This window comes from Callithrix jacchus, chromosome 12, assembly GCF_049354715.1.
Source record: "Callithrix jacchus isolate 240 chromosome 12, calJac240_pri, whole genome shotgun sequence".
Classification (NCBI taxonomy): domain Eukaryota; kingdom Metazoa; phylum Chordata; class Mammalia; order Primates; family Cebidae; genus Callithrix; species Callithrix jacchus.
This window is the reverse complement of record NC_133513.1, coordinates 87,618,868-87,641,975: the sequence shown is the minus strand read 5'-3', so window position 1 is coordinate 87,641,975 and position 23,108 is coordinate 87,618,868. Positions and strand designations below refer to the sequence as shown.

Sequence of the window (23,108 nt, the reverse complement as noted above, 5' to 3'; positions counted from 1 at the left end):
GCTTAAAGAGATTTTGAGCTGAGATGATGGGGTTTTCTAAATATACAATTATGTCATCTGCAAACAGGGACAATTTGATATCCTGTCTTCCTATTAAAATACACTTTATTTGTTTCTCTTGCCTAATGGCCCTATCCAGAACTTCCTATGTTGAATCGGAGTGGTGAGAGAGGGCATCATTATCTTGTGCCAGTTTTCAAAGGGAATGCTTCCAGTTTTTGCCAATTCAGTATGTTATTGGCTGTTGGTTTGTCATAAATAGCTCTTATTATTTTGAGATATAATCAATTGATATCTAGTTCATTGAGACTTTTTAACATAAAGCACTGTTGAATTTTGTCAAAGGCCTTCTCTGCATCTATTGAGATAATTGCATGATTTTTATCTTTGGTTCTGTTTATGTGATGGATTACATTTATAGATTTGCAGATGTTGAACCAGCCTTGCATGCCTGGGATGAAGCTAATTTGATCATGTAGGTAAGCTTTTTGATGTGCTGTTGCATTTGGTTTGCCAGTATTTTATTGAAGATTTTTCCATCCATGTTCATCATGGATATTGGCCTGGGTTTTCTTTTCTCATTGAGTCTCTGCCGGGTTTTGGTATCAGGATGATGTTGGTCTCATAAAATGAGTTAGGGAGGATTCCCTCTTTTTGTATGTTCGGAATAGTTTCAGAAGGAATGGTACCAGCTCCTCTTTGTACCTCTGGTAGAATTTGGCTGTGAACCCATCTGATCCTGAAATTTTTTTGTTGTTGGTGGTGGGCTATTAATTTCTGCCTAAACTTCAGACCTTTTTATTGGTATATTCAGGAATTCAACTTTTTCCTAGTTTAGTCTTGGGAGGGTGTAAGTGCCCAGGAATTTATCCATTTCTTCTAGATTTACTGGTTTATTTTTCATAGAGGTTTTTGTAGTAATTTCTAGTTTGTATTTCTGTGAGAATGGTGGTAATATTCCTTTTATCATTTTTTATTGAATCTATTTGAATCTTCTCTGTTTACTTTTTTATTAGTCTGGCTAGCAGTCTGCAAATTTTGTTGATGTTTTTAAAACACCAGCTCCTGGATTCATTAATTTTTTTTGTGAAGGGTTTTTTATGTCTTTATCTCCTTCAGTTCTGCTCTGATCTTAGTTATTTCTTGTCTTCTGTTAGCTTTAGAATTTATTTGATCTTGCTCCTCTAGTTCTTTTAATTGTGAGGTTACTGTATCAATTTTAGATCTTTCCTCTATTCTTATGTGGGCATTTAGTGCTATAAATTTTTCTCTAGATGCTTCTTTAAATGTGTCCCAGAGATTCTGGTATAGTCTGTCTTCATTCTCATTGGTTTCAAAGAGCATCTTTATTTCTGCCTTCATTTCATTATTAATCCAGTAGTTATTCAGGAACAGGTTGTTTAGTTTCTATGTAGTTGTGCAGTTTTTAGTGACTTTCTTAATCTTGAGTTCTAATTTGATTGCACTGTGGTCTGAGACACACACAGTCTTATTATTTCTGTTCTTTTGCATTTGCTGAGGAGTGTTTTACTTCCACTTATGTGGTCAAGTGTGATGTGGTGCAGAGAAGAATGTATATTCTGTGGCTTGAGGGTGAACAGTTCTGTAGATGTCTACTAGGTCTACTTGGTCCAGATTTGAGTTCAATCTTGAATACACTTGCTTCTTTCTTGTTGATCTGTCTAGTATTGACAGTGCGGTGTTAAGGCCTCCCACTATTATCATATGGGAATCTGTCTCTTTGTAGGTCATTAAGAACTTGCTTTGTGTATCTGAGTGCTCCTGTATTGGCCCTTTTGATCTTTGCTGGTTTAACATCTGTTTTATCAGAGACTAGGATTGCAAACCCTGCTTTTTGTTTTCCTCTCCATTTGCTTGGTAAATATTCCTCCATCCCTTTATTTTGAGCTGGTGTGTATCTTTGCATGTAAGATAGGTCTCTTGAATACAACACACCAATGAGTCTAGACTCTTTTTTTTTTTTTTTTTTTGAGACAGAGTTTCGCTCTTGTTACCCAGGCTGGAGTGCAATGGCGCGATCTCGGCTCACCGCAACCTCCGCCCCCTGGGTTCAGGCAATTCTCCTGCTTCAGCCTCCTGAGTAGCTGGGATTACAGGCACACACCACCGTGCCCAGCTAATTTTTTGTAATTTTTAGTAGAGACGGGGTTTCACCATGTTGACCAGGATGGTCTCGATCTGCCGACCTCGTGATCCACCCGCCTTAGCCTCCCAAGAGTCTAGACTCTTTATCCAATTGCCAGTCTGTCTTTTGATTGGGGCATTTAGCCCACTTACATTTAAGGTTAATATTGTTAGATGTGAGTTTGATCCTGTCATTATGATGCTGGCTGGTTATTTTCCTTGCTAGTTGATGCAGTTTCTTCATAGCACTGATGGTCTTTACAATTTGGTATGTTTTTGCAGTGGCTGGCACTAGTTTTTGTTGGTTTTTTTCCCCCATGTTTAGTGCTTCTTTCAGGAGCTCTTGTAAGGCAAGCCTAGTGGTGTCAAAATTCCTCAACATTTGCTTGCCTGTACAAGATTTAATTTGCCCTTTGCTTATGAAGCTTAGTTTGGCTGAATATGAAATTCTGGTTTGAAAATTTTTTTCTATAAGAATGTTGAATATTGGCCCTCACTCTTCCTGCTTGTAGAGTTTCTGCCAAAGGATCCACTGTGAGTCTGATGGACTTCCCTGTGTGGATAACTCGACCTTTCTCTCTGGCTGCCCATAACATTTTTTTATACATTTCAACCTTGGTGAATCTGATGATTATATGTTTTGGGGTTGCTCCTCTCAAGGAGAATCTTTGTGGTGTTCTCTGTATTTCCTGGATTTGAATGTTGGCCTGCCTTGCTATGTTGGGGAAATTTTCCTGAATAATATCCTGAGTAGTGTTTTCCAACTTGGTTTCATTCTCCCCATCACTTTCTAGTACACTGATCAAATGCAGATTTGATCTTTTCACATAATCCCATATTTCTTGGAGGCTTTGTTCATTTCTCTACACTCTTTTTTCTCTATTCTTCTCTTCTACTTTCATTTCATTGAGTTGAACTTCAATCTCTGATATCCTTTCTTCCACTTGATTTATTTGGCTATTGATACTTGTGTATGCTTCATGCAGTTCTCATGCTGTGGTTTTCAGCCTCATAAGGTCATTTATGTTCTTCTCTAAGCTGGCTATTGTAGTTAGCAATTTGCCTAACCTTTTTGTCCAGGTTCTTAGCACTTTTGCATTGGGTTACATGTTCTTTTATCTCAGAGGAGTTTTTTATTACACACCTTCTGAAACCTACTTCTATCAATTCATCAAACTCATTCTCTGTCCAGTTTTGTTCCCTTGCTGGTGAAGAGTTGTGATCCTTTGGAGGAGAAAAGGCATTCTGGTTTTTGGAATTTTTAACATTTTTTTCACTGGTTTCTCCCCATCTTCATAGATTTATCTACCTCTGGTCTATTATGTTGATGATGTTAAGCTTTCTGTTTGCTCGTTCTCCTTCTAATAGTCAGGTCCCTCTGCTGCAGGTCTGCTGGAGTTTGCTGAAGGTCCATTCCAGTCCTATTTTCCAGGGTATCACCAGCAGAGGCTGCAGAACAGCAAAAACTGCTGCCTGTTTCTACCTCTGGAAGCTTCATCCCAGAGGGGCACTCACCAGATATGAGCCAGAGCTTTCCTGTATGAGGTGTCTGTCAGCCCCTACTGGGAGGTGTCTCCCAGTCTAGATACACTGGGTGTCAGGGACCCACTTCAGGAGGTAGTTGTTCCTTGTCAGAGCTTGATCACTGTGCTGGGAGAACTGCTGTCTCTTCAGAGCTGTCATGCAGAGACACTTAAGTCTGCTGAAGCTAGGCCACAGCCACCCCTTCCCCCATGTGCTGTCTCAAGGAGCTAAGGGCTCCACCCAGCTTGAACTTCCTGAGAGTTTTGATTACACTGTGAGTGTGAAACTGCCTATTCAAGCCTCAGCAATGGTGGATGACCCTTCCCCCAACAATCTCACTTCCCAGGTTGACTTCAGACTGCTGTGCTAGCAGTGAGAATTTCAAGCCAGTGGATCTTAACTTGCTGGGCTCCTTGGGGGTGGGACCTGCTGAGCCAGGCACCAGAGAGAATCTCCTGGTCTGCCAGTTGCAAAGATCATGGAAGAAGTGCAGTATCTGGGCCAAAATGCACCATTTCTCCTGGTACAGTCTCTCATGGATCCCTGGGCAAGGAAAGGGAAATCCCCCAACTCCTTGTGCTTCCAGGTAAGGCAATGCCCCACCTTGCTTCAGGTTGCTCTTTATGGGCTGCATCCACTGTCCAACCAGTCCCAATGAGATGAACCGAGTACTTCATTTGGAAATGCATGGAATCACCACCATCGGCATCAATCTGGCTGGGAGCCGCAGACTGGAGCTGTTCCTATTTGACCATCTTGCCAGCAATCCTAGTAATCTGATTCTTTATTTATAGATAAAGTAATGACACTCTAAACACCAGGCTAGGCATGGTGGCTCATGCTTGTAATCCCAGCACTTTCAGAGCCTGAGGCGGGTGGATCACAAGGTCAGGAGATTGAGACCAATCTGGCTAACATGGAGAAACTCTGTCTGTACTAAAAATACAGAAAATTAGCCAGGCATGGTGGCACACACCTGTAATTTCACCAACTCAGAAGACTGAGGCAAGAGAATCGCTTGAACCCAGGAGGTGGAGGTTGCAGTGAGCCAAGATCATGCCACTGTACTCCAGCCTGTGCAACAGAGTGAGATTTTCCCTCAAAAAAAAAAAAGGAACACAAATGTGGAAATATGAATTCTAATATTTAATGCCCATTTCTTCCCATAGCTGATCATTTGAATATTTTCCAACAGGTTGGAGCTTCCACTACACATTTTCAAATGAAATATTAAAGTAACTCTAAATTTTGGTAACAGCCAAAATAGCTCCCCTAACTTCATCCTCTTTATCTTTTCTGTGATCATTTTGAGAACCAACATGGCCACCTGAAACTATTTTCTTTCATTTTTTACCTGCATTACACATAAAAGAAGGAAGGTCTAATAAACTGACCCAGCAAATAATAATGCTTTTTATTTAGAACATGCAGAGAAGAAATGCCTTTGAATTATAATACACAAATCATTGTTCTCTATTTATTAATGATAACATATTAATACTCAACATTAGATAAATATCAGCATTGTGTGGCAGTCAATCCAACTGTTACAGAGTATGGGGTATAGCAGATATATCTGCACAGTGAAACTTAGGAAACTCTCCTTAATGTTCACTAGATCTTCAGGAAAGGGAAAATGCGAGATGACAGGTCAGAAAAGGCATCACAGATAGTAAAAGGTGGATAACACCCTAGAGGAGAGAGCTGCAGGGATAGCACAGCAGCAGCCAGACCATTTGCATTTCTTCAGATAGGAATGAAGCACAACTGATAGAAAGGTGGCACAGAAGCAAATCCATTGACAACTGGAGTGATGTCAAGGTTTTTGGGGTCAACCAGAGGTTTCAGGTTAAAGTTCTGTAAAATGGAGGTCAGGAATATAAACAGCTCCATGCGGGCCAGACCCTCTCCCACACAAATTCGTTTTCCTGAAAAATAACAAAGAGAGAATAGCTACTCTTCATGTGTAATTGTGACCGTGACAAACACTGTCTATGTAATTGGCACAAACAGAATATGCAATAACTTTTGGTTAGTGGTAGGAGGAATGAGTAGATAGATGGGTGGATGGGTGAATGTATGAATGAATGGATGGATGGATTGTTGAATGGATTAACAAATGAATGGATGGTTGGATAGTCAACTGAAAAATGAATGGACATACTTGCTTTTCACCTAATATCAGATCTTAACAAGACCCTGTATTCAACATATATTTACTGAGTATCACCTACATGCCAAGCACTTCATTAAAATCTTTCTTTAGAAACATATATTCTTTGTCCAGTGGGTCAAAATGAGAAGGGCTTAGAGGAGGAGACTCACATTATTTCATTTCCCTTTGTATTTCTGGCTCAATATGCAGCCAAAGATTTTTTCTCTAGGTATTTTCAGGGAAAAGATGTCCAAACATGTCACCCCCTTACTTTAAAACTTTAAATGGCTTCCCTGACTGTCTTATTGGATAAGGTTCAAATGGCTTGACCTGGATCTTCATGTTCTGTTTCCAGTCTGATGATCCATATCACTCCTTACACTCTTCACATTCCCTGCTCTCAGCTCTAGGCATAGCCACTCTTTGTCAATCTCCAACACACGATGAGGTTTCAAGTTTTATATTATGCTGCTTCTTTTGACAAAGATGAACTTTTCTATTACCACAGTCAGTACATAGGTCAAATTTTATCTCTGTTTTCCCCCTTTTTCTGATCTCCTTGTGCAATAAAATGTTGCTTTCTCTGGGTTTCCTCAATATCATATTTCCATTGAAAATGTGCTGTGGTCTGAATATGCCTCTCCCAAATTTGTATGTTGAAGCATAATCCCCAATGCAACAGTACTAAAAAGATGGGGCCTTTTAGGAAGTGAGTAAGTCAGGAGGGCTCTGTTCTTGCTAAAATAACATCAAGAAATGCAAGGAAGCCATTTCTCTTCTTCTGCCATATAAAGATAGAGAGGGGCATTATCTATAAGGAACAGGCCCTCGCCAGACCCTGAACTGACTGACACCTTGATCTTGGAACTCCCTCCAGAACTGTGAGAAATAAATTTCTGTTATTTATCAACGGCCTAGTCTTGGGATATTTTTGTTATGCAGAAGAAGCAGACAGCATGGATCACCTAGAATCATAATTCCTGATTTATTTATTTATTTATTTGTGTACTGATATGGTTTGGCTCTGTGTTCTTATGCAAATCTGTGTCAAATTGTAATTCCCAATGTTGGGTGACCTACATAGTGGGAGGTGATTGCATCACAGGGATATCCCCCTTGCTGTTCTCATGATAGTGAGGGAGTTCTCAGAAGATCTGGTTGTTTAAAAGTGTATAGCCTTTCCTCTTTGTGCTCTCTCGCTCTCTCTCTCTCTCTCTCTCTCTCTCTCTCTCTCTCTCTCTTGCTCTGTCATGGAAAGATGTGCTTGCTTCCTCTTTGCCTTCCAATACTATTTCAGGTTTTCTGAGAACTCCCAGCCATGCTTCCTGTATAGCCTGTGGAACTGTGAGTCAACTTAATCTCTTTTCTTCATAAATTACCAAGTCTCAGGTAGTTCTTTATAGCAATGTAAGAATGGACAATACATGTGCTAAATGCAAATGCTTCAAGGAACGTTTCTTTCCTTGTTGTCTTGGTATCTACAGTGCCAGATAAAGCAGACATCAAAGGTCACAGAAGAAAGGAAAGAGATTCCATCACCAGACACTCAACCCACACATTTCAGGTGTGGAGATACAACATTCAAGATACATGGCATGACTGGAGGAAGAGCATGGTGGTCTGCATCACTGCAGAGTATCCTACTACATTCCCAATGCCCCCCTGATCCCATCCATGGTTATTTGGCAAATGTTCTAACATCTCTATTTAGAGCTAATGTTCTGCTCCTGTGGCTTATTATATTTTTTTAAAGCCATGCCTTTTCTTTTCATCCTCTCTGCCTCCTTTGAGGTAGCTCAAACGTCTTTACTGCTGTTAAAATGTTAATTATATCTCACTGTAGGGTATGAGAGAACAAGAAGCAGACAGCCTTTTCATCTACCTCCCAACTCCACACAGCCTGTTCTTTCCTATATCACAGCCTCGGTCCTATTGAACTACAATGATCTGTTTACTCTGCTTTCCAAACTCACAGGAGTGCATTTTAAGACCCTACTGTTTGCTTGAGGATAATATTATCCTACAAGCCCAGCCTGAAGGGTGAGGGATACCATGTGGAAGATACTCAGTGAAGTTGTGGAGTGAGATAACTTTCTCATGGCTATTGGGAAAATGTTACTAGTTTTATCTTCCAGGAGGAGTTTCTGGGTACCTCAGTGGTGTATCTAGAGCCAGGATTCAACTAATCTATACTTCAACTTTCTCAATTTGGAATAATTAGATTAATTTCCCAAAGCCCACTAATCTGCCCCCAAAACAAGGATGTATCATGATTGGAGAGCATATGGGCATTCAGAACAGTGCTCTTGATCATGTACAAAGAGTAATTGTACCACTGCAGAGGAGGGAGATGTTAAGTCCCAACTGATCCAAAAAGTTACCTTGTAACCTGAAACACAAGGAAATCAATTTATATTACCTGTTGAGAAAGGTATGAAGTAGTTACTTTTCTTAAAATTGCCACCTTCATCCAGAAAATGATGAGGGTCAAACTTCTCTGGGTTGGGAAACTCTTTGTTGTCATGTAGCACAGAAGTCAGGGAAGTTAATATGGTTGTGCCCTAGAAACAAGAGACATAGATGAACTGAGCCATAAAGTCATGAAGGCTGGAGAAACAGTAGTAATCACATAGTTAAATCTTTTGATGTACAGATGAGGAAATGCTATTCCAAAGAAGAGCAGTACCATTCCAAGACAGATAGACCAAGTAAGAAAAGGCATGAGTTTAAAGCCAGTGATAATAATCTTGCTAAAGTGCCCTGCCATCACATTTGAAGCCCTGAGTACTTGGGTACTTGGGTGCAACCTTCTGAATCTGTTCTCCTTTCCATTGAGCTTGGACACTAGTGGCTGTTCACACTTGCTATTATATTCCAAGACTTCCACTGTCCACACTTGCTATTATATTCCAACACTTCAGTTTTCACAAATCTTATGTGAAGAGTATAATTTAAAGTTGAAGTCTCTGTCGACATGGAAAATGGCCAGAGTATCTGCTCACAAGGCATGTGTGAATAAACATATGATTGGGTTTTAAATGACGTCTTCTGGGATGGTAACAAGTATAGTCACAAATATAAAACTATTGAGTGTTTGCAATTGCCATGCAGTTTTTCTGTCTTCATTTAAAGTTATGTAAGAGATATTCATTACAGATTAATTCTAGCTTAAAAATACAGAAGAAATAATGAAATTCTAAAAATTATCTTTTTGTAACTGTTCAGGTCAAGATCAACAGATTAGGCATGGATCATTAATGAAAGAAAACTATTGGGTGTGTGACTTGGGAAGCAAGGTGTACAGTCTAAAAGTACGATGCCATCAAATTTTATCATTTACACATAAAAAGCAGAATCTCTTCAATGGAGAGATCTGGCAGATTCCAGTTTACTGGGTGAGGATCTTAGCATAACCAAAAATGGCATAGATGACATTATATTCTACTGTGATTCTATTGTGATTCAGTAGAATATTCAAAGCACTATGTAGTTTTCTTGCCAAAATCATAACTGTGATTCAGTAGAATATTCAAAGCACTATATAGTTTTTTTGACAAAATCATAATTGGAATATAAAATCTAGAAAACAATTATAAAAAGCCAGCCCTAGAGAAATTTAAATAACTAACAGCCTCAATTCTTTGCAGAGATCAACATACTGAAAGGAAACAGATAAATTGGACTGTTCTTGATTACAGGAGATTAAAATAACAAGATACCCAAATTATGTGCCTGTTTCTTGAATGGAGAATGAATTTCAAGAAAAAAAGTGATTAAGTGTTCTTAAAATATTGGGAAATTTTAAATATAAGCTGTGTATTAAGTGATATTATTGTATTAATAACTCTACAGTATGAATGCTATAATTATTATGTAGAAGAATACGATTGTTATTGGGCTATACACACTGCAATATTGAGATGTAGATAGAAGGATGAACAGATATCAAAGTAGATATATATAGACACTGCCATATGTACATATACATATATGTGTGTAATGTTATTTATTTTTAAAAATTTTATAATACAAAGGTTAGGGAAAATTCTACCCTCTAAGTTTTCATATAAATAAAGTCCATAATTTTGTTTTTAAAAATATTACCTTGAATATTTATAAACAAGTACTATATTAAAATGTTTTAAGATGACAAAGCAGATTTATTTCAACAAATGTTACTTGAATAACATTTAATTATAAACTTTGAAGCATGACCACTATTACTCCATACTACAAATAAAAATTAATTCAAAACATGTCATTGATCTAAATATAAGAGCTCAACCAAAAATTCTGGGGAAGTTAAAAATCAATCTTTGGAATCTTGTGCTGAGAAATATTCTTTAAATAGAACACAAAAGCACAAATCAATCACACATCTTTGCAGAAAATTCTATTGGACAGGAATGTCTTATATTGGGCATCAATAAACAAATACTCCCTGCACAAGTCCATCCTGCCACTTGTTTTTGTATAGTATGCTAAAAGTATTTAAATTGAACAAATGCAAATAATAAATAACATTTTAGAAACAAAATTTTATAGGAAATTTACATTTTTCATATATATATAGGCCCATATGAATCCTCATTTATTTGCATATTGTCTATGACTGATTTTGTTCTACAATAGCAGATGTCAAGAATTGCAACAGAAACTCCATGGCCTGAAAAGTCTAAAATATTTACTATTTGGCCCATTATAGAAACAGTTTGCCAACTTCTGTCTCAGACTATTATCTCCACTTACATAAGTGAATTCAGTATGTAGCAGAACTCATTTATCTGATTTGTAAAGATGGTAGAATTGGCCACACAGTGCCACATTTTTCTGTACTGGGCTGTTCCATGAAGAAGGGATTCAGTGGGTAATTAATTCCCTTGGGTTCTGGGTTCTCAGGGCTCAAAAGACAGTAGACACAGCACGAGCTGCCCTGAAGATGGGTGAATGAAGAAGTTCATCAGATACAGCATTTTCCTCCAGCAGGTCACCAAAGCTGATGCAGTGAATGGGGGAGACTGGCAACTCCTGCCTGATTCTGCAGTATATTTTTCATAGTTCATTATTGTAGAAGAAGCAAGTTTCATTACTATTACCCTCAGATGTTAATTTTGAGAAACAAAAGTCTTTTCCTGGTTGTCTCCTGTGTTTGTGAAAACAGAGTGCACTGAAGTCTTGACTCTTGTACAAAATCAGTGACCATCAGGTTAAGCCCCATAATCTCTCAGTAAATCATCAATTCTGTCTTCTTCAAAAGATGACATTAATAATTGCAACTTTACCAATCTCATTGATTTTTTCCTTTGAAAACACAACTTTCAGTAATACTATTTTTAATTTTACTAATATGTCTTGGTTTAATTGGAAAAAGTAGGTTTGAGATGGCAACCAGAGTGTCTGGATGAATACAGAAACCATGTGATAGAAGGCATTGTAAAGCTGCCAAGACAAAAATTGGGCTCAAGTTTCCAGAAGTAGGGGAATCTGAGAGAGCTAAGAAAACACTGGCAGTCAGTTTTTGACTGGGTTCACATTATGTCCAATTCTGAATCATGACAACAAGTGTCATGTCATTATGACTGCCTATGGGAGAGGAATGAATCTTTCTTGGAAGAATATAAACATCCTCTGAAATTCTGCACTTTCTTACATATAACATCTAGTATTTAACCAAAAGTTATTAGGCATTTTAAAGCTACAACTAAGTGATCACAAGAAGAAAAGTTAGGAGAGAAGGGAATAAAAACAGACTGGCAATAAAAACAGACTTAAATTAGGAAATGTTTCTCACCTAGTTTTATAAGGCTGGCATAATCTTGGTATCAAAAATTCTGAAAATTCTGAGAAAGAAAATTGCAAACCAAATCTCTTGTGAATGTAAACACAGAAGTCTTAAACAATATGCAGAAAATAAATTCATCTCTATGTGCATGCTTATTTCTATTTAGTAAGGAATGTGAGGCCAATATATCTAATCTGATATTGTGTGGATATTTGTTCCCTCCAAATCTCATGTTAAAATGTGATTCCCAATGTCAGAGGTGGGGTCTGGTGAGAGGTATTTGGGACATGGGATGAATCCCTCCTGAGTGGCTTAAAGCCCTTCCCATGATAATAAGTGAGCTGTTACTCTGTTAGTTCATACATGAACTGTTTGTGTAAAGTCATTTCTACTCCCTTTTCTCTTGCTCCCCGCTCTTGCCATGTGGCGTGCTTGCTTCCCCTTCACCTTCTCCCATGATTGGAAGCTACCTGAGGCCCTCACTAGGAGCTGTCCATGTCATGTCTCTTGCACTGCCTGCAGAACTATGAGTCAAACTAAACCTTTTTCATTTATAAATTACCCAGCCTAAGATATTCCTTTATAGCAATGGAAATGGACTAACACACAACCATATAAATGGATGCAGAGAATGGATTTGGTACGATTTTACACACAATTATGAAAAATACACACACACACATATATGGGCAAAAATACTCACACACACACACACACACACATATATATATATGAGGGCAAAGTTTCCTAATCTGATAAAGAATATCTACCAAAGTCTACTAAGCATCATTCTCAATATTGAAATATAAAACTTCAACTCCTTACTGCAGATTAGAAATGAGAAACAAAAATGCCCACTATCACCAATTCTATTAAACATTCTCCTAGAAAGTGTGAAATTCAGCCCATGAGAATAGGAAAATAAAAAATAATAATCCAAATACAGTATAATGTATGTATAAATTTCAATGAAGCTAGAGATAAATTATAAACAGTGATTAGTAAATTTAGCAAAGTTGATAGATTAAGGTTATCAGATGATAGAAACTAATTATGTTCCAATATACCAAGTAAAAATAAATCAAAAGGCATTTTATAAATTTATAACCACAAAAAATTAATTATCTTGGAATAAACCAAAGGTTTGCAAGCCATGGCAAAATCACAACATTACTTGGAAACTTTAAAAAGCCCAAATAAATTGGAAGCATAATTATATTCAGGAATGGAAATGCTCAGTGTGTCAAGATGTCGGTTCTTTCCAAACTGACCTATAAATTTAATGTCACCCTGACAGAAATTCCAGCCCAATGTTTTGGGAATTTGACAAACTAATACCTTTAAAAATTATCTTGAAATATACGCACCTAAGAGTAACCAAAACAATCTTGAAGAAAGAGAATAAATCTGAAAAACACACACGGCCAGGCACTAAGATCTGTTACAGCCCCAAACAGGAAACAGTAGAAAGTCCAATTAAACTGCCACATACATGAGTTATGCATTTCTTTCACCCTCTGATGGTCAAGACTGAGAATCATACTCTGAATTTTGGGACTTCAAGAACATGGAGTGTAAGAGAGTGTAGGAGAAACAAACTTACCTTGGGAATGAGGTAGTTTCTGAATTGAACATCACTGGTCACTGCATGGGGCAGGTTGGTGGGGATGAGGTCAATATATCTCTGGACCTCATGCACCACAGCATCTGTGTAGGGCATGTGGCCCCTGTCCTGCATGCAAGGGCTCCGGTTTCTGCCAACCACATGTCCAATCTCTTCCTGGACTTTAGCTGATAAGACACAATTAAGAACTGATGGAAAAGGAGGAAAATAGCACATTTGCTGTAGCAATTCAGGAGTGCATAAATCATGATGGAGGTATCCAAACATTATTATAAGTTTAAATTATGGTGCTAAAAGTGTATATAAACTTAAACAGAAGAACTGTTGCAGATGCACAAATGTGTGACTGTGCCATAAACTTGGTATTAAGAAAAATCTGTTCACATATAAGCAGAGAAAAGTATCTACAATAAAGGAATACAGGAAGGAATGACAGAAAGAATAGAAGTCCACAAAACAACCAGAAAACTGTAGTAAGTCCTTACCTATCAACAATAATATTGAATGAAAATGGACTAAAATCTTCAATCAAAAGATGTAAAATTATTGGATGAAAAAACAAGAACCATTAATCTGTTTTCTAAAAGAAACATACTTCACTCATAAAGACACACATACTCTGAAAATCAAAGAATGAAATGAGAGAGTGCATGCCAATGGAAATGAAAAAAAAAACAAAGAATAGGAGTTACTATATTTAAAGCAGACAAAATAGATTTCAAGACAAAATTTACAGGAAGAGATAAAGATCACTATTGGTGATAAAGCGGTTGGCTTGGCAAGTGGGTGGAACAATATTAAATATATATGCAACCAACAATGGAGCACCCAGATATATAAAAGAAATATAATTAGAACTAGAGAGAGATAGGCCCCAATAAAACAATGGCTGAAGACTTCAACATCCCACTTTCATCATTGAACAGGTCCTCCAGATAGAAAATCAACAAGGAAATATCGAACTTCATCTGCACCATAGACCAAATTGATCTAATAGAGATTAGCAGAATATTTTACCCAACTGGTACAGAATACACATTCTTTTCCACAGCACATTATGTCCACATGGTCAATTCTTGATAATAATCAAGAAGTGATCATATGTCAGGTCACAGAACAAGAAGACAGTATTGTGATTCCTCAAGGATCTAGAACTAGAAATATTTGAACCAGCAATCCCATTACTGGGTATATACCCAAAGAAGTATAAAGCATTCTATTATAAAGACACATACACATGTATATTTATTGTGGCAGTATTCACAATAGCAAAGACCTGGAACCAACCCGAATGCCCATCAATGATAGATTGGATAAAGAAAATATGGCACATATACACCATGGAATACTATACAGTCACAAAAAAGGATGAGTTTGTGTTCTTTGAAGGGACATGGATAAACCTGGAAACCACCACTCTCAGCAAACTGACACAAGAACAGAAAACCAAACACCACATGTTCTCACTCATAAGTGGGTGTTGAACAATGAGGACACATGCACACAGGAAGGGGAACATTTGACACCAGGGCCTGTTGGAAGGGGTTTTATAGGAGGGATAGCAGGGGATGCAGGAATTGGGAAGTGATAGCATTAGGAGAAATACTAAATGTAGATGACAGGGTTTTGGATGCAGCAAACCACCATGACAAGTATATACCTATGTAACAAACCTGCACATTCTGCACATGTACCCCAGAACTTAAAGTATAAAAAATAAATTTTTGAAAAAAAACATACAAAGAAACTGAAATATCAAGCATCTTCTCTGACCACAATGTAATAAAAACTAGCAATCAATAACAAGAGGAATTTTTGAAACTACACAAATCAATGGAAATTAGACAATATGTTCATGAATGGCCAGTGGGCCCATGAAGAGATTAAAAAGGAGATGGAAAATTTTCTTGAAACAAGTGAAAATGGAAACACAACATACCAAGACCTAGGGATTACAGAAATATCAGAACTAAGAGGGAAGTTTATAGCTCTAAGAGCTTACATCAAAAATGAAGAAAAATTTCCAATAAACAATCTAAATACGCATCCTAAAGAACTGGAAAAGCAAAAGCAAATTAAACACAAAATTAGTAGAAGAAATAATGAATATCAGAGCAGAAATAAACAAAATTTAAATGAGGAAAACAAAAGATCAATGAAACAAAAAGTTCCTTTTTTGAGAAGTTAAACAAAATTGACAAACCTTGAGCCAGACTAAGAAAAGAAACAGAGTATATTCAAATAAATCAAAACAGAAATAAAAAAGGAGGCATTACAACTGATGCTGCAGAAATTCAAAGAATAATTATTGGTTATTATGAGCAATTATATGCCAATAAATTGGAAAATCTAGATAAAATAAACTGATCCCTAGACAAATATGACCTATTGAGATTGAAACAGTAAGAAATAAAAAACTTGAATATGCAATGACCTGTACCAAGATCAAACCTGTAATGAAAAGTATTCAGTAAAGAAAACTCCAAGACTAGATGGCTTCACTGCTGAATTTTACCAAACATTTAAAGAAGATGCCAATCTTACTCAAACTATTCCAAAAAAAAAAGAAGAAGAGGAAAGTACTTCCAAACTCATTCTATGAGGCCAGTATTACTCTGATACCAAAATCAGACTAAGACACATAGAAAAAAGAAAATAGACCGGAAAGATGGCGGAGCAAGAGCAAAGAAAAATCCCTTCGGTTCCAGAAAATCTCCTGAAAAAGAGGAAGGCTTATCAAGCCCTCAAAGCCACTCAGGTAAAGCAGGCACTTTTGGCAAAGAAGGAGCAGAGGAAAGGAAAAGGGCCCAGGTTTAAGCGATTGGAATCATTCCTACATGATTCCTGGCGGCAGACACGTGACAAGGTGCGTGTCAGATGACTAGAAGTGAAGCCTCACGCCTTGGAATTGCCAGATAAACATTCTTTGGCCTTTGTCGTACGCATTGAAAGGATTGATGGTGTGAGTTTACTGGTGCAGAGAACCATTGCAAGACTTCGCCTAAAGAAAATTTTTAGTGGTGTCTTCGTAAAAGTCACTCCCCAGAACCTAAAAATGCTGCGTATAGTGGAACTTTATGTGGCCTGGGGATTTCCAAATCTGAAGTCTGTCCGGGAACTCATTTTGAAACGTGGACAAGCCAGGGTCAGGAATAAGACCATCCCTCTGACAGACAACACTGTGATTGAGGAGCACCTGGGGAAGTTTGGTGTCATTTGCTTGGAAGACCTCATTCATGAAATTGCCTTTCCGGGGAAGCATTTTCAAAAGATCTCATGGTTCTTGCACCCTTTCCACCTCTCAGTGGCCCGTCATGCTACCAAAAATAGAGTGGGCTTCCTCAAGGAGATGGGCACACCTGGCTATCGGGGTGAGCGCATCAATCAGCTCATCCGCCAGCTGAATTAGCACCAGGTGCCAAACTGCAATAAATTTTTATCAATGAAGTGGAAGCATGTGTTTTTGGATTTGGAGAATTTGTATCAAGTATCTTCAGAGAAGATTATTTCCTGCTTTATCTTTAAAAACTGGAAAGGAAGTATCAAAGAAAAGACAGTAGCTGGCCAGGCGCAGTGGCTCATGCCTGTAATCCCAGTACTTTGGGAGGCTGAGGAGGGCGGATCACCTAAAGTTGGGGGTTCAAGACCAGCCTGACCAACATGGCGAAACCCTGTCTCTACCGAAAATAGAAAAATTAGCGGGTCATGGTGGCCCATGCCTGTAATCTCAGCTACTCGGGAGACTGAGGCAGGAGAATCGCTTGAACCTGGGAGGCAAAGGTTGTGGTGAGCCAAGATCACACCATTGCACTCTAGCCTAGGCAACGAGCGAAACTCTGTCTCAAAGAAAAAAAAAAGAAAAGAAAAAAAACAGTAGCTATGTTCATGGCAAGTATCTCTCATCACAATCCAGTTCCAAGGAAAAATTCCAGCGTTTTCTACATTGGCTGCTGCCTCATCTGAAATCAGCACATTCCATGGAGGAAGGAGTCCTGCTTTGCTGCATCTCTTATCCTGGGGTTTAATGTTGGTAGTTGAGTAACTCTAGCACTTGTACAAGGCTCCCTAAGACTCCTGCAGTAGTGGACAAGTCCAGGGACATAAGTGAATCTGGTGATTCCTGCGGCCTTGTGAGAAAGACTTGAAATACACATAGGAGGAAAGGTACAAAAATAAATGTTTACTTGTCTCTGCAAAAAAAAATATATATATATATACAGATCAATATACCTGATGGATACTATGTAAAAACCCTCAAGAAAATGCTACCAAACCAAATTCAACAATACAGTAGAAAGGTCATTCATGATGACCAAGTGAGATTTATCTCTGGGATGTAAGGATGGTTCAACATGTTCAAATCAAGCAGCGTGATATAGCATATCAACAGAATGAAGGACAAAAACCATATAATCATTTCAGTTGATGCCAAATAGGTAGTTGAAAAAATTTAACATTGCTTCATGATAAAAATTTGTAAAAAAATACTTGAGATAGAAAGAACATACCTCAACATAAAAACACTATATGAGAGACCCACAACTAGTACTGTACTGAATGGGGAAAACTGAATGCCTTGCCTCTAAGATTGGGAACACAAAAAGGATACCCATGGTCACCATTGTTATTGATCATCGTACTAGATGATTTCGTAAGAGAAATCAGACAAGAGAAAAATATAAAGGCTATCCAAACTGGAAAGGAAGAAGTCAAAATATCCTTGGTGCAAATGATATAAACTTCTACTAGGAAAACCCTAAAGATTCCACAAGATAATTATTATAACTGATGAACAAATTCAGTAAAGTTTAAGGATATAAAGTCAACATAAAAATTAGTAGTGTTGTTATATGCCAACAGTGACAAAGAGAAAAAGAAATTTAAAAAGTAATCCAATTTACAATAGCCATACATAAAATTAAATATCTAGGAAATAACTTAAGAATTAAAAAATCTTTATAATGAACTCTATCAAACTCTGAGGAAAGAAATTTAAGAGGACACAACAAACAAAAAAATATTTTATGTTCATGGATCGAAAAAATAAATATTGCTGAAATGTTTATACTACCAAACAATCTACAGATTTAATAAAATCCCTATCAAAACACCAACAGCATTCTTTACAGAAATAGAAAAAATAACTACTAGAATTTATATGGACCCAGAAAACACTTAGAATAATTGAAATTATCCTAAGCAAAAAGAACAGAACTGAGGAATCCCATTATCTCACCTGAAATTATACTACAAAGCTACAGTAACTAAAACGGCATGATATTGACATAAAAACAGACACATGTACCAATGGAACAGAATAGAGATCCCAGAAAAAATTTCACACACATAGAGTAAACTCATTTTTGACAAAGGTGCTGATTTGGTTTGGCTGTGAACAAACCAGAAATCTCCTCTTGAATTGTAGTAATTCCCACACATCAAAAGTGAGGCCAGGTGGGGATAATTAAATAATGGGAGTGGTTTCCCCCATACTGTTCTCATAGTAGTGACTGAGTCTCACAAGATCTGATGGTTCTATAAATGGGAGTTACCCTGCAAAGCTCTCTGCCTGCCACCATGTAAGACGTGACTTTATTTGCTCCTCATTTTCCTTCCACCATGATTGTGATGCCTCCCCAGCCACATGAAACTATGAGTTAATTAAACTTCTTTTCTTTATAAATTATCAAGTCTTGTGTATGGCTTTATTAGAAGCATGAGAACAGACTCACACAGGTGCCAAGAATATACATTAGGGAAAGACAGTCTCTTTAATAAATTTGAAAATTTTTCTTAGAAAAATTTAACATACTACACAGAAGGATGAAACTGGACTCATATCTCTTGTCATATACAAAAATCAAATAAAATGGACATACATGAGGCCAACAATCATATGAAAAAATGCTCATCGTCACTGATCATCAGAGAGATGCAAATCAAAACCACATTGAGATACCATCTCACGCCAGTTAGAATGGCGATCATTAAAAAATCTGGAGACAACAGATGCTGGAGAGGATGTGGAGAAAAAGGAACACTTTTACACTGTTGGTGGGAGTGTAAATTAGTTCAACCATTGTGGAAGACAGTGTGGTGATTCCTCAAGGCCTTAGAAATAGAAATTCCATTTGACCCAGCAATCCCATTACTGGGTATATATCCAAAAGACTATAAATCGTTCTACTATAAGGACACATGTACACGAATGTTCATTGCAGCACTGTTTACAATAGCAAAGACCTGGAATCAACCCAAATGCCCATTGACAATAGACTGGATTGGAACAATGTGGCACATATACACCATGGAATATTATGCAGCAATCAGAAATGATGAGTTTGTGTCATTTGTAGGGACATGGATGAATCTGGAGAACATCATCCTCAGCAAACTGACACAAGAACAGAAAATGAAACACCGCATATTCTCACTCATAGGTGGGTGATGAAAAATGAGAACACATGGACACAGAAAGGGGAGTACTAAACACTGGGGTCTATTGGGGGGAAAAGGGGAGGGCCAGTGGGAGGGGGAGGTGGGGAGGGATAGCCTGGGGAGAAAAGCCAAATGTGGGTGAAGGGGAGAAGAAAAGAAAGCACACTGCCATGTGTGTACCTACGCAACTGTCTTGCATGCTCTGCTCATGTACCCCAAAACCTATAATCCAATAAAAAATTAAAAAAAAAGAAGAAATAACAGAAAAAAAAATATCAGTCATAGCTCTTGATACTGTCAGTAACTGTATGATTTAATTTTTAAAATAAATTCTATTTAGAGTTTAAGAAAAAAAATGGATTAAAGACTTAAATATAAGACCTCAAACTGTGGAAACTATTATAGAAAAACCCTAGGGAAAATATCCAGAACATTGGTTTAAAAAAGAATTTCTTGAGCTAAAAAAACATTTTCTAAATCAATGCAAAAAAACTAAGAACACTGAAAAAAGATTTGAAAATAGATTCAAGGAAATGATAATAAGAATGGATAACTTAGAGAGGAATATGAATGAATTGAAGGAGCTGAAAAACACAATACGAGAACTTCACAAAGCATGCACAAGTTTCAACAGCTGAATCGACCAAGCAGAAGAAAGAATATCAGAAGTCGAAGATCAACTCAATGAAATAAAACGAGAAACCAAGATTGGAAAAAAAAGCGCAAAAAGGAACGAACAAAGTCTCCAAGAAATGTGGGACTATGTGAAGAGACGTAACCTATGTTTGATAGGTGTACCAGAAGGGGATGAAGAGAATGAATTCAAGCTGGAAAATACTCTTCAGGATATTATCCAGGGAAATTTCCCCCACCTAGCAAGGCAGGCCAACTCTCAAATGCAGGAAATACAGAGAACACCACAAAGATATTCCGCAAGAAGAGCAACCCCAAGGCACATAATCATCAGATTCAACAGGGTTGAAATAAAGGAGAAAATACTAAGGAATGCCAGAGAGAAAGGTCGGGTCACCCACAAAGGGAAGCCCATCAGACTCACAGCAGAATTCTTGGCAGAAACTCTACAAGCGAGAAGAGAGTGGGGGCCAATATACAACATCCTTAAAGAAAAGAACTTTCAACCCAGAATTTCATATCCAGCCAAACTGAGCTTCATAGGTGAAGGAAAAATAAAATCCTTTGTGAACAAGCAAGTACTCAGAGATTTTATGACCACCAGGCCTGCTTTACGAGAGCTCCTGAAAGACGCACTATACATAGAAAGGAACAACCAGTACCAGCCATTCCAAAATCATACTAAATGCTAAAGAGCATCAACATAATGAAGAATCTACATCAACTAATGGGCAAAACAGCCAGCTAGCATCAAAAAGGCAGTATCAAATTCACACATAACAATATTAACCCTAAATATAAATGAACTAAATGTACCAATCAAAAGACACAGACTGTCAAATTGGATGAAAATCCAAAACCCATCAGTGTGCTGTATCCAGGAAACCCATCTCACATGCAAGGATACACAAAGGCTCAAAATAAAGGGATGGAGGAAGATTTACCAAGCAAATGGAGAGCAAAAAAGAAGCAGGAGTTGCAATTCTCATCTCTGATAAAATAGACTTTAAACCAACAAAGATCAAAAGAGACAAAGAAGGTCATTACATAATGGTAAAAGGATCGATACAACAAGAAGAGCTAATGATTCTAAACATACATGGACTCAATACAGGAGCACCCAGATACATAAGGAACGTTCTTAGTGACTTACAAAGAGACTTAGACTCCCACACAATAATAGTGGGAGACGTTAACACTCCACTGTCAATATTAGACAGATCAACCAGACAGAAAATCACCAAGGATATCTAGGGCTTGAACTCAGACCTGGAACAAGAAAACCTGATAGACATTTACAGAACTCTCCACTCCAAATCCACAGAATATACATTCTTCTCAGCACCAAATTACACCTACTCTAAAATTGACCACATAGTTGGAAGTAAAGCACTCCTCAGCAAATGCAAAACAACTGAAATCATAACAAACAGTCTCTCAGACCATACTGCAATCAAGTTAGAATTCAGAATTCAGAAACTAACTCAAAACCACACAGCTTTATGGAAACTGAACAACTGGCTCTTGAATGCTGATTGGATAAACAATGAAATGAAGGCAGAAATAAACGAGTTCTTTGAAAACAATGAGAAAAACGATACAATATACCAGAATCTCTGGGACACATTTAAAGCAGTCTCTAGAGAAAAATATATAGCAATAAGTGCCCACATGAGAAGAGTGGAGAGATCCAAAATTGACACCGTATCGTCAAAATTGAAAGAGCTAGAGGAGTAAGATCAAAAGAACTCAAAATCTGGCAGAAGATAAAAAATAACTAAGATCAGAGCAGAACTGAAGGAGATACAGACATGAAAACCCTTCAAAAAATTAACAAATCCAAAAGATGATTTTTTGAAAAGATCAACACAATAGACACACCACTAGCCAGATTGATAAAAAAGAAAAAAGAGAACAACCAAATAGATGCAATAAAAAACCATAAAGGGGAAATAACCACAGATTCCACAGAAATTCAAACCATCATCAGAGAATACTACAAACAACTCTATGCACAAAAACTAGTAAATCTGGAAAAAATGGATAAATTTCCGGACACCTGTATCCTTTAAAGTCTAAACCAGGAGGAAGCCGAAATTATGAATAGACCAATAACAAGGTCTGAAGTTGAGGCAGCAATTAAGAGCCTACCACACAAAAAAAGCCCAGGTTCAATGGGTTCACAGCCAAATGCTACCAGACACAAAAAGAGGAGCTGGTACCATTCCTTCTGAAACTATTCCAAATAATCCAAAAAAAGGGAATCCTTCCCAAATCATTTTTTGAGACCAACATCATCCTGATACCAAAACCCGGCAGAGCCCACAAGAAAAGAAAACTTCAGGCCAATATCCATGATGAACATAGATGCAAAAATCTTCAACAAAATATCGGTAAGCCAATTGCAACAGCAAATCAAAAAACTTATCCATCATGATCAAGTAGGATTCATCCCGGACATGCAAGGCTGGTTCAACATACGCAAGTCTATCAACGTAATTCACCACATAAACAGAACCAAAAACAAAAACCACATGATTATCTCAATTGATGCAGAGAAGGCATTTGACAAAATTCAACAGCCCTTTATGCTAAAAACTTTCTATAAACTCGGTATGGATGGAACGTGTCTCAAAGTAATAAAAGCTATTTACAACAAACCAACAGCCAATATCTTACTTAATGGGCAAAAACTGGAAGCATTCCCTTTGAAATCCGGCACTAGACAAGGATGCCCTCTCTCACCACTCCTATTCAATATAGTACTGGAAGTTCTAGCCAGAGCAATCAGGCAAGAAAAAGAAATA

General features: G+C 37.6%; 1 protein-coding gene and 1 pseudogene across 1 annotated transcript in view; one reads left to right on the top strand and one right to left on the bottom strand.

Annotated features, from left to right (window-relative positions):
- Positions 1-5,059: 5,059 nt before the first annotated feature.
- Positions 5,060-23,108, bottom strand: part of CYP2C19 (cytochrome P450 2C19) — a 102,363-nt gene continuing 84,314 nt past the window's right edge. Inside the window, exons 7-9 of the mRNA XM_002756462.7 lie at positions 13,210-13,397; positions 8,244-8,385; positions 5,060-5,597 (exon numbers count right to left, since the gene is read on the bottom strand). Coding sequence (XP_002756508.4) covers positions 5,416-5,597; positions 8,244-8,385; positions 13,210-13,397 — 512 coding nt within the window. The 3' untranslated portion in view covers positions 5,060-5,415. The remainder of the gene's footprint in view (positions 5,598-8,243; positions 8,386-13,209; positions 13,398-23,108) is intronic.
- LOC100390546 (large ribosomal subunit protein uL30-like 1 pseudogene) lies at positions 15,889-17,928 on the top strand (annotated as a pseudogene).